Source organism: Zalophus californianus, chromosome 4, assembly GCF_009762305.2.
Source record: "Zalophus californianus isolate mZalCal1 chromosome 4, mZalCal1.pri.v2, whole genome shotgun sequence".
NCBI classification, from domain to species: Eukaryota; Metazoa; Chordata; class Mammalia; order Carnivora; family Otariidae; genus Zalophus; species Zalophus californianus.
The window spans coordinates 142,239,919-142,252,755 of NC_045598.1; the positions used below are offsets into that span (position 1 = coordinate 142,239,919).

General features: G+C 38.2%; 1 protein-coding gene across 1 annotated transcript in view; it reads left to right on the top strand.

The window, feature by feature from the left end:
- CA13 (carbonic anhydrase 13) overlaps positions 1 to 3,062 on the top strand; it is a 33,069-nt gene extending 30,007 nt beyond the window's left edge. The window contains exon 8 of the mRNA XM_027615022.2: positions 904 to 3,062. Within this exon, the coding sequence (XP_027470823.1) occupies positions 904 to 1,023 (120 nt within the window). The 3' untranslated portion in view covers positions 1,024 to 3,062. The remainder of the gene's footprint in view (positions 1 to 903) is intronic.
- Positions 3,063 to 12,837: the final 9,775 nt, after the last annotated feature.

Consider the following 12,837-nt stretch of genomic DNA (forward strand, 5'->3'; position numbering starts at 1 on the left):
GTTCATGGGTTTATGTATATAAAAATATATGTATATAACACTCCATAATGTTAACTGTGATTATATCTTGTGATGTGATTACTAGTAATTTCTATTTTCTTCTTGGTGCTTTGTGTGTTGTATGAAGTTTGTAAGGTAAGTCAGCATTTTTCTGTAATAAGAAAAATTAAGCCCTTTTGATGAGAAATATGCCTATATCACTGAAATTGTATTTAAACATTATCAGAGGTTGAAGGGCCCATGTGTTTACCATGGTTAGTTGTTTGCAAGGCTCAAGTATGGTGAGAGCAAAATTATTGCTTGAGGAAAACAGTACTTAAAATATCAAAATTCTATAGGATGAGCACCACAAGGTTGCCATGGAAATTGAGGCCATGTTGTACTGGAGTACTGGTACGTGTTCAACGTGATTCCGAGAGTTACATTCCAATATTACCATTGAGAGCATATAATCCATTGCTTCACTTCATAGATGGGGTAACTGAAGAGCAGCGCCCAAGGTCACCCAACTGGTCGGTGCCAGACCAAGGACTGGGACCTGTCCCTGAAAGCCAGTACAGTGATCTTTCCACTGTCCTATTCTGCCTTTGTAGGTGACATTCTCTGATTCCTAGATATGTCCTCTTTGAACCACATTCTAAATGTTGTTTCCTCATATTACTTTGATCCTCAGATAAAGAATCCTTATGTAGTTGATTTTTTGAACCCACAGGTATTTGTATAGTGGTGAGAACTTAGCAGAAGTGGTGTTTTCTTATATATATGATTTAGGACACTTTTACTGCAGTATTTTAGTCCCTGGTAGAGGAAAGGCTGTATGTCTTATAACTTTATAGGAGGGCAGTTCACCAACATTGGTGTGACTTTCTGTGCTGAAGCCCACTCTGCTCTTTTCTTCAACAGTTGGCCACATTCCGCACTCTGCTCTGCACGGCGGAGGGCGAAGCAGCGGCTTTTTTGTTGAGCAATCACCGCCCGCCACAGCCTCTGAAGGGCCGAAAAGTGAGAGCCTCTTTCCATTAAAAGTTGTCACCAGAGGACCACCCCAAACATGTCCGTGGAGAAAGAAACAAAACACAAAAAATCCCTGCAAACAGCTCTTCCCTAGAATTCTGATTTACGGGTACCATTTTGCTCTCAGCTTCAGCACCGCAAAGAAGATCAGATCTCTGTAATCAAACTAACGTAACTCATCCATCTCAGATTTGCACTCACGGGTATTCAAGCAGTAAACAATTGTTTGACATGTGTTGAGACCCACAAAATGCATCTACTTCAACCTATGTGAAAACGTGGCAGGCATTGCAAAACTTCCGAATGCATTAAAAAGTATCCCTTGCCCTAGAGATTAAATCAGTCATATCTCTCAGTAATGTTTGGTCAAAAAATTAAAATCTTTTCCAGAATGATAAGATTGTGATATCTTTTTCTACACAAGTGAGTCTGCTTAATGTCTTGATATTATTCCAATTCATTCCTTTTAAAGTGAATTTTTGTTTTGATTATGTTGTTGATCCCCATTGCACAGTACCTTTAATAAAATGAACGATATGGGCATTAAGGAGGGGTGGGGCATAACTATTCACTGTGTCCACTCCACAGCTCAAAATTAACCCATCCAATTTTGTTGGAAATTCCTCAGGATATCAATGATTGTTTAATGAATTATGCCTTATATCACACTCATGCAGTAATGTTAATGATAAACAGGTTAATAATTGACTAGATGCAGTGCTTGCCAGTTTATTGACATGGTTTGAAACTAACAGATTGGAAGGTACCAGACCGGGGGAGCAGCCCAAGGGCATGAGGAATAGGTTACTTTTCCCCTGTGCTTTGGCAACAGAGCAGGGAGCAATCCTGTGTAGGTCACTGTTCTGTCAAGTGGTGGAAAATATTTACTTGGGTCTCATATAAATACACAATCCATCCACAAACCCTCCAACCCATTTCCATGGCAAAACCATCTCCCGTTTTATACATGTCCCTCAATCTCACAAGTAATTTTGTAAGTTGGCTCTTGATAATTCATTTTAACCTATTGTCTCATATATTTTTGTTTGTTTTCGATGAAGGCGGATGGTGAAGGTCCTTTTGCTCTCTCTGGTGCGAGTGACACTATTAAACCACATTTAAGACTTGAACACATGGGACACTTCTGTCATCTGAGGGAAGTTTAGCTGAGTTTCCTTGATTTTGTTACTTTGTTTCAGACACCATTCCTCCTCTGGATGTAGATTTTGATAATTCAAATTATTCTGTCATAGTCTTCTTGATAGGATAACTGAGTATCAATAAATTGTATAGTAATGCTGTACTTGGTTGCAGAAGATAACTCCTTAAGTCTAATGCTGATACCTTGGTCATTTTTGTTTTCCCTTACAGCATCTAGCTTAAGCCTTGCAGGAGATTGCCATCTAGGAAATATTTAATGAATTGAATGTTTTAAAATGTTTTTATTTGATATCTTTGGTGATTATCTTGCTGCTTGTGATTAAATGCACTATCAGTTAATGTAACAAGTAAAATATAAGTTATCTCTTAAAAATGGTTTCTTCTTAAAGGAATAATTGTTAAATCTACTGGTGTAACCAGATGTTTTAATGGTTTTAAAAATACCAGTGTTGGATGGAAAGGTGTTTCTTTACTTTGGAAAGGCATGTTGTAAAGTATCCTAGTAGGAGAAAGAAGTCTGTTTCCTCAGGGAAAGTATGTTGTTCTGTTTGAAGGGGTGTGTAATGAGGATTCTAATTATTTTGCATGAGAGTTATTACTTTGTAATTTATAGTTTCTGCTACAGTATTGCATCAGTTCTGTGCTACAAATTGGACTTTAGTAGACTAAAAAAGTCTACATAGCACTGATTATCTTGAAGACTGTCTGTTAATTTATTTATCTCATGGGGTGAAAGGTCTAAGTGTATGCTGAAGTTCTTATCTCTTAAAAAGATTAAAGAGCGTAAATACTAGTACAGATCTCTTTTGTTTTCCCACATGTATTGGATTTATGTTCATTAAACATTTTGTATTTCAATTTAAGTTGGATTCAATCACAATAAAGAAAATGAGACAAACTTTGAACTGTATCAGGGACTCGTATATGCAAGACACAGAATGAGATTATATTTTTACACTTTTTATATAGAAAATAATCTCAAGCTCACAGAAAAAAATGCACACACAGTACATTTTTTTTCTGAATTATTTGAGAGTAAGTTGCCAACCTACTGCTCCATCATCACACAAACTTTAGTATATATTTTCTACGAGTGAGGATATTGTCCTACATAACTACAATATAGCTAAAACAACCATAGAAATAAAAGGCATCCAAATTGGCAAGGAAGAAACCAAACTTTCACTATTTGCAGATGACATGATACTCTATATTGAAATCCCAAAAGACTCCACCAAAAAATTCCTACAGCTAATACACGGACTCAGTAAAGTCACAGGAAACAAAATCAATGTACAGAAATCTGTTGCATTTTTATACACCAGTGATGAACCAGCAGAAAGAGAAATCAAGGAATTGATCCCGTTTACAATCACACTAAAAACCATAAGATACCTAGGAATAACCCTAAACAAAGAGGTAAAAGAGCTATACTCTGAAAACTATAAAACACTTATGGAAGAAATTGAAGATGACACAAAGAAATGGAAAAACATTCCATGCTAACGGATTGGAAGAACAAATATTGTTATGTCTATACTACCCAAGGCAATCTACACATTTACTGCAATCCCTATCGAAATACCACCAGCATTCTTCACAGAGCTAGAACAAATAACCCTAGAATCTGTACGGAACCACGCAGACTTCAAGTTATATCACAAAGCTGTAGTGATCAAGACAGTATGGTACTTACACAAAAACAGACACACAGATAAAAGAAACAGAATAGGAAATCCAGAAACGAACCCACATCTGTGTGGTCAATTAGTCTTTGATAAAGCAGGAAAAATAACCAATGGGAAAAAGACAGTTTCTTCAATAAATGCTGTTGGGAAAACTGGACAGCAACATGCAGAATGAAACTGGGCCACGTTTTTACGTCGTACACAAAAATAAATTCAGAATGGATGAAAAACCTAAATGTGAGACAGGGAAGCATCAAAATCCTAGAGGAGAACACAGGCAGTAACTTCTTTGACCTGTGCTGTAGCAACTTCTTACTAAACACATCTCCTGAGGCTAGGGAAACAAAAGCAAAAATGAACTATTGGGACCTCATCAAGACAAAAAGCTTCTGCACAGCAAAGGAAACAATCAGCAAAGCTAAAAGGCAACCTACGGAATGGGAGAAGATATTTGCACATGATATATCTGATAAAGGGTTAGTATCCAAAATCTATAAAGAACTTAATCAAACTCAACAACCCAAAAACAAGCCAGTTAAAAAATGGGCAGAACACATGAATAGACATTTTTCCAAAGAAGACACCCAGATGGCTAACAGACACACGAAAAAATGCTCAGCATCACTCATCATCAGGGAAATACAAATCAAAACCATGATGAGATATCATCTCACACTGGTCAGAACGGCTAAAATTAACAACACAGGAATCAAGAGGTGTTAGCAAGGACTTGGAGGAAGCGAAACTCTCTTACAATGCCGGTGGGAATGCAAACTGGTGCAGCCCACTTTGGAAAACAGTATGGAGGTCCTGTAAAAAGTTAAAAATAGAACTACCCTATGATACAGCAATTGCACTACTAAGTATTTACCCAAAGGATACAAAAATACTAATTTGAAAGGTTACATGCACCCTGATGTTTATAGCAGCATTATCAACAATAGCCAATGATGGAAAGAGCCCAAATGTCCTCTGACTGATGAATGGTTAAAGAAGAGGTGGTATATATACACAGTGGAATATTACTCAGCCATCAAAAAGAATGAAATCTTGCCATTTGCAATGACATGGATGGAGCTACCGAATATTATGCTAAGCAAAATAAATCAGAGAAAGATGAATACTATATGATTTTACTTATGTGGAATTTAAGAACAAAACAGATGAGCATATGGGAAAAAGAGGCAAACCATAAAACAGACTTAACTATAGAGAACAAACTGAGGGTTGCTGGAAGATAGGAAGGTGGGGGGAATGTGTTAAATGGCTGATGGGTATTAAGGAGGGCACTTGTACTGAGCGCTGAGTGTTGTATGTAAGTGATGAACCACTAAATCCTACACTTGAAACTAGTATTACTCTGTAGGTTAACAAACTGGAATTGAAATAAAAACTTGAAGAAAAAAACAAAACAATACAAAACAAAACACCAACCATAAGATTCACATTGCTTTATTATTACCACCTAATCCATTTGAGAATAGCTTGTTCGTGCTGTCATGTTTCCTTCAGTTGGGCACCATCCTTCAGTCTTTTGATTTCCATTACCTTAACATTTTTGAAGATTATAAGCCAGTTATTTTATAGAATGTCCCCCAATTTGGGTTTGTTCAAGGTTTCCTTGTGATTAGATTCAGGTTAAATACCACTGGCAGGAATATCACAAAAGCAATGCGGGATGCTTGGCTCTTCTCATTCCATTCTATCAGGCAACGAATTTTGATTTGTCCTCTTATGGAGAATATTCACTTTCATCACTTGATTAAGACAGTGTCTGCTAGGCTTCTCCATTGCAAAATTACTCCTTTAGCCTTTGTAAATTAACAAATATTTGTGTGAGGATGTGCTCTGAGATCATGTAAATACCCAGTTCCTTCTTAAATCTTTAAGTAATCAATTTATTTCTAGCATGGATTTAGCAATTCCTAATTTATTCAGTGGGCTATAATCTGTTATTATCATTGTTGCTATTATCACTAATATCTCATTTATCTATCCTCATTCACATTTTTTTCTTGATTTGGTCAGTAGGAGCACTTTCAGGATGACTTCTGTGTCCTTTTGACACGTCCCTGTTTCCTAACTTTCTGACAGCAGTTTGATATTCCTGGCTCATCTCAGTCTTTTCCTTCCCCGGTCCTGAGATCTACCATTTCTCCAAGGAACGCTGGCTTCTTTTAGTGGAGAATAGTATTGAGAAAATCAGTGTGGATACTAGATGATCTCATTGCTATAGGTGTGTTACTACTCCTAGATCCTCTCCATGGACATAAGTTGGGAATGTGAACACACACATATGCACACATACAAACATAATGTGTATATACAGGTTCAACACCTATATTTCTATATTTATTTATATCACACTCATATGTCCAATTTCAATCCAACACTGCAGGGTTCATTCTAGTTCTCCATTTCCATATATTTAAAAAAAAACCTGACCCCAATGAATTAAGGTTCAATGTGTTTGTTCTTTCTGCAGCATAGTTTGTCCATACTGGAAACATCAAATACTGTATTATTTACAACAGAAATTAAACGTATGCTGCCATACACTAACTCAAAACTTTTGATATTTTTATTAACTTGACTGATTACATTTTATGTGAATTAAGCTTTGACTTAAGCAGTTTACTGAATTGAGTTATTTGGAGATTTTTCTGGTGTGGCTAGAAACTCACCTCTACCTTCCTAGGGAGGAGTTATAACAAGCAGGGAAACCCTAGTTCCTGTCATCTCATTGTGTCTCAATGAGATCAGATGAACCAATGCTTGGAATTGATTATGCAGGCAAGGGATGATAGTGAAAGACCAAAAGGACAGCAAGGAGGCAACCTAGAAATTAGCAAGAGCAGGTTGCTCTTGCCTTCCTTAGAAGGAGGCAATATTCCTAGAGCTCAGGAGCCATGGCAACCCAGATGAAGCTGACACTAAAGTAGGTCTGACTAGCACAATCTAGTTAGTTTTTAGAAACACAGCCATTACCTGAGACCTGGTTTGAGGCAGAGAGAAGGGGAGAAATACTCTGGGTTCTCCTTTTGTTTTGTCCTCCAGATTCCATTAATGCCCATTGGTGGAACCTAGCCAGATGCCACATAATGTGAAAATATGAGAAATCCTCCCCTCTGCCATATAGAGCAGATTAGTGGAAAGGTCCAGGAATGGATCTAAGGAGAAATGGGCTTAAAACCAGCCAAGACACCAAGGGCTGGGATCTCTATTATGCACGTCAAGCAAACGACTGATGTTGGGCTGGAAGTCTCCAGAGATGGAAGACCTCTGTTACACTTCTCTCCCACTTTGGAAATTTAATTTGACCACAATCTGTCAGGCATTTGTGGGAAATGTTTTGTTAGGTACTAGAGATATAAGGATGATTAAGACATGGTTCCTTTTCTTAGTTCAAAATCTAAGACAAGTATAAAAATAAATTGCAACACATGAAATGTTATTAAGTATTTTAATTTCAGCTATCTGTAGAGTGCTAAGGAAACATGGAAAAGATGGGGAAAAATTAATTCTGGATAAATTAACAAAGGCATGAAGATTTGCAAGTGTGATATTTTGGAAATTGGATTCTCTGTTTCTCTATGTAGATTTGTATCTGGTACTAGGGGGTGGGGAGATATATCAGTGAGGACTCTTCTGCTTGAGAACAATAGGAACTCCAACACTACATGGCTAAAGCAGTAATGTGAAGCCAGGGCTGAGATCAGGCCTCAGTATCCCTCCTTCTTGGCTGTCTCTACCTCTGTGGGCTCCATTAGCCGTCAGACCCTCCCTTCATAATGGAGGGTTGGAAGCCTGCATCTCTATTCCTAAACCACGTCCTGTAAGCCACACGAACAGTAAAGGAGAGCTTCCTTCTTCAAAAACTTCCAAAAATTTTCTGGCTTTCACTCCCATTTGCTTAGATCAATTAACATGCCCGTCCTTAATCAAGTCATTGTGGCCAGCAGATAGAACGTTGGTTTGGGGAAGCAGGTGACATCGGCCCCTTCCCAAGCCACACAGACTAAGAACAGAGGAGGGCTGGCTACAGCGAAAGGAAATGGGGAGCTAGTACCAGAGGCAGGGAGAAATGATTCTGGGTGGCAAAAACAATAAATGTCTACTCTGCACTGAATGAGTGGCTGAAGAGAGGTCTGAAAAGAAAAAAACTCACGAGCTAATTCAGACCTTTCAGGAAATAACCATCATCCACCTAAAAGAGAATGAAGTTTCTCAAGCCAAATGCAAGGTCAGCATTTCAATAAGGGCACAAGATTTTTAAAATGTTTTTTCTGCTAGTGCTTTGATACAGTGATAAATCGATACTTTCCCCCAGGAATGTGGAAGGATGGGGATCGTCAGAGCTAGGGACCCAACCTGGGATGGGCAAACCTGGCAGTTTCAGTGAGGAGGAGCTACTCGTTGACCCAATTCAGTTGGTGTTCCACAGAGGGCTCACAGGTAGAGACACTGGATTCTGATCACTGTGGTCTGTTTGTTGCTGGCTTCTCTCCAGTTCCAAGGAGGCAGAGATGTTCGCTTTTGTCCTCATCTCTCTCAGCCTTCTTTGTCTAGCAACCTATGTGGATTGATCGTGTCTGTGATTCACAGTGCCTTTGTCTTTACAGGTGGCTCAAGAAGTATTTGTTGAAAGCATTAATAAATGAACACATGAGGGGCGCCTGGGTGGCTTATTCCGTTAAGCAGCCAACTTATGGTCTCAGCTCAGGTTTTGAGCTCCGGGTCGTGATATCAAGCCCCGAGTGGGGCTCGACGCTCGGTGAGCAGTCGACTTAAGATTCTCTCTCCCTCCCCCTCTGCCCTGCCCCATCTAAAATAAATAAATAAATCTTCAAAAATAAATAAATACAAATGTACATAAATATACGCATGAATGAGTAATAAGTGCTCTGATTACATGTAAAATTAGCGCATCTTGAAATCCATTCTTCAATGAAGTAACCTGAGCCCACAGGTTACTGACATAAAAACTCAAGCAATTTGTTCCCTAAGAAAATGTTAGTTTATCAGTTGTGAAATGAATCCAAGATAAATGGGGATGGAGGTGTATATTAGAGTTGTTGCATTGTGATTAAATGGGTATACCCTCTCCCAGGATGGTTTCCGAACACATCATGCCCTTCCTTGTTAGCGCTGTGGCCCTCCTCTCTTTCCTCTGACTAAAATTTTCTACTGCCATCATCTGGACAACCAGGTAATTTTCTTCCACAACCTGTGCCATGGACCAGCAATGCTTAAAGTTGTTTGCAGAACCCTGGGACCCCTGAGACACTTCCAGGGGGTCAGTGCAGTCAAAATTATTTTATAATAGTACCACAATATAATGGGGCAACCGGATGGCTCAGTCGGGATCTTGGGGGTGTGGGATGGAGCCCTGTGTCGGGCTCCTCGATGGGCGTGGAGCCTGCTTGGCGTTCTCTCTCTCATTCTGTGCCTCTCTGCCCTCGCCTTTTTTACTGCTTTGACATTTGCACTGATGAGTAAAATTGCTGGTTTCTTGGCATAAATCAAGGTTGTGGCAGTAAATGGTGATAGTAGTCATTTTTTTCTTTACCACCATACATAGTTATAAAATGTCGATTTTTCTTAAGAATGTCCTTGTTGTTAAGTAAAAATTATTAATTGTACTCATATTATTGAAAGTTAGGTTGAGATTAATAGTTACTCTCAATTCCTGAGTACACATCCTTTTACTATTTGGTGTAACATAATGGAAAATTTGCAAGAACTTCTGCTGTAGTTTTCTTTCAGAAAAGAATTTATGCAATGGTTTGAGTTGCAAACTGAATTAGACACCTTTTTTTTTTAAAAGTAAGCTCTATGCCTAAAGTGGGGCTTGAACTCATGACCATGAGATCAAGAGTCACATGCTCTACTGACTGAGCCAGGCAAGTGCCCTGACACTGTTTTCATTGAGCATCATTTTTACTTAAAAGAGCAACTGACAAACTGGATATTCAGACTTGGATAACTAACAAATATTTTCTTGGAAATGAGCAAAGTGAGCTTCTCATTTCAAGAAAAACAACTAAAAGCATTTGTTGGCAATGATAAAATTAGAACTTTAAAGAGAAAATTAGGATTTTGAAAAACATATCTGGTCTGTAAGCATGCCAGTTTCTCAATGCTTAAAGACATTTTTGATGAGACCAGTGGTAATTTTTTAAAAAATGTGTTTTTTTAATATTGTATAACAAATTGTGCCAACATTTTGAAGATATGCTTAACTTGGTGAACCAATATTTTCTAAATAAACAGTGCATGATGTTACAAATTCATGCACAGATAAAATATCTCTTTACAATGCAAGAGAGACCAATAAATTTTAGTAGAACAAAGCATGAAAAGTTTATTCATACAGTTTACTTTTATGTAACTTTTAAGAAAATATTTTAAGAAAACATTGTTAAATTTGGTGTTTTACTAAAGAAGAATATCCACAATTATCCAAAAAGGCTATTAATATACTCCTCCATTTTCTTTTTTCTTTTTTAGATTTATTTATTTGAGAGAGAGAGAGAGAGAGAACAAGTGGAGTGGGGGGCAGAGGGAGAAGCAGGCTCTCTGCTGAGCAGGGAGCCCAATGTGGGACTCGAACCCAGGACTCCGGGATCATGACCTGAGCGAAGGCAAATGCTTAACTGACTGAACCACCCAGGAACCTCAACTCCTCCATTTTCCAGTTACGTATTGGTGTGAAGCTGGATTTCCTTCAAGTAGTTCAAACCAAACAGTTGATCATGACAGATTAACTGTAGAAGCAGATATAAGAATCCAGCTGTCTTCTATTTGGCCAGATATTAAAGAGACTTACAAAACTGCAAGTGGCACTCACTACATTTTTTGTTTTAAAAATATTATTTTCGTAGACTCTGTTATGTTCATTTATAAATCCTTAATAATTTCTCAGCTTTAACTTCTAATACAGCGACTATCAATAGGTATAATCCACAGTAACAAAAGTTGTTTGGGGTCTTCAGTTACTTTCAAGAGTAAAGGGTCCTGAGACCAAAAGGATGAAGAGCTGCTCCTGTGGACCATGCCTTGATCCGGCGTCCCATTCTTCATTCTTCTCAGCACGTCTCTGCTCTAAAAGAGTTATGATCTAAATAAATAAATAAGTAATCAATCAAACAAACAAACAAATAAATAAGTTGTGATCAGGTCTAGTGAACGGTAATTAAGTTCTATTAATGCTGCAAAAACAACAACAACAAAAAAAAGAACGGATATGGATGTGCACACATATTACCGAGATGTAAAAAGGTAAGTTCTAGTCTCACATTATTTGACATGGGATTACTCATGCTACTTCAGACACTTCTGGATGTGCTCTTTACTTCCCAACATCAGATCTAAGGCCCAGCAACTTGCACTCATTTCTGTTTAAGTGCTGAAGGAACAATATAATTTCCTCTAAGTTTGGGTTCACTCCTTGAATTCAAGTCCAAATGACTTACTGTAGTCACCTGAAGTCTCGGCCTTGTAGTTCCCTGGGTTCTGCCGACAGAAATTTCCCACCTCCTCTTGCTCTTAGCAAGCTGTCACTTCTCCTGCTGTAAGCCCTCAGTTTTGAAAAATGTCTTCTCAGCCCTTTGTCTTTTTCTTATTGTGTATTATGGATGGTCCTGACCATGAACTCCAGGATTCTTTATCTTTTCCCAATCTCATTTTTTACATTGATTGACTTTCCCCTTCCCCTGATCCCTTCTTCTACCCTTAGGGAACTACCTCCCCAGGGCCCTGCCTTCCAGTTCTTGCTACTTCTCTTGGAAAAGAGTAATAACCTATCTTGGCAGGTCAGTTACAATTCAGCTTTCTTGCCAGGTCATAGTAATGCAGAAGGGTATGTGTGGCCACGTGTAGGCCAGATGGCTGCTTTCTAAGGAGTCTCCTAGGTTGATACACCTTAATAAAGTTCTCCAGGTCTAGAGCCAAGCCCTCAAGTCCGCAAGGTTAGAAGCCTACTTTGTCACTGCAGTGAATTCCCTTTTCAAGGGCAGACTCATAATAAGTGAGGTCACAAGTTTGATATATAAAGCAAAAAAGTCATGTTATTAATTTAGAAAGAGTAGTATGCATCTGATATGAGCTCGGATCACCATGACTACATTCAAAGAATATCTATAGAATTCCACTAGGAAGGTCACCACACATAGGAAACCAAATCAGAAGTTTGCTCAGTGAGTATGGAATTCAGGACAAATAAGACAAATAGAAGTACAAGCCTTATATCAGTAGACCTGGAATAGTTTAACACATCCAGCTCACTAAAAGGGGTGATTTTTAAAGTTAGATGATAAGAATAGAATTTTGTTGGCTGTACCTCCCTGCCATTATCTCCCAAATATGGATAATTTGGCCAGGAGAACTAAAATACTTGATCTGTTGGCTACTGTTTTCTTAACATTGGATCGTGTTTGGATAAACTCTATTATTATATACCTCTGTAGTATTGATTTTCTATTTTTTTGTGACAAATCAACCTTTTCCCTACTTGGTACATCCTTTCTTTCAACATGTCAACATTCACCAAGTGAGAGTTGCAGATCTAAGGGCCATTCTGCCCTTTAAGGGGAGTCTTTAAATATCTGTTCTCATCCATAATGCACAGATTACAAAGCCCAACTCTTAGAGCTATTTAGCCGATATATAGAATTTTAAACTTACTTTCCTTATTCTCAAGTTTTTGTTGGGAAGGTCTCCATAAAACTTCCCAAGGACTGAAAATGGTATTGTTTAAATCTACTCATTGAATGGATAAACAAAGAATACAGAGAGAATGAGACAACATATCTAAAAGAATTCAATGTAGCCTGTTTCTTTTCATGGGAATTTTCTTTTAGGGAAAGTTAGCTTTTGGTATAGGTAAATGCAGTGTTTTCTCAGTCAGCTGGGAAGAGAAGCAGAAGAATAAAATCAGGGATGCTGATGGCAGGCATTGGCTGTGAGAAATATG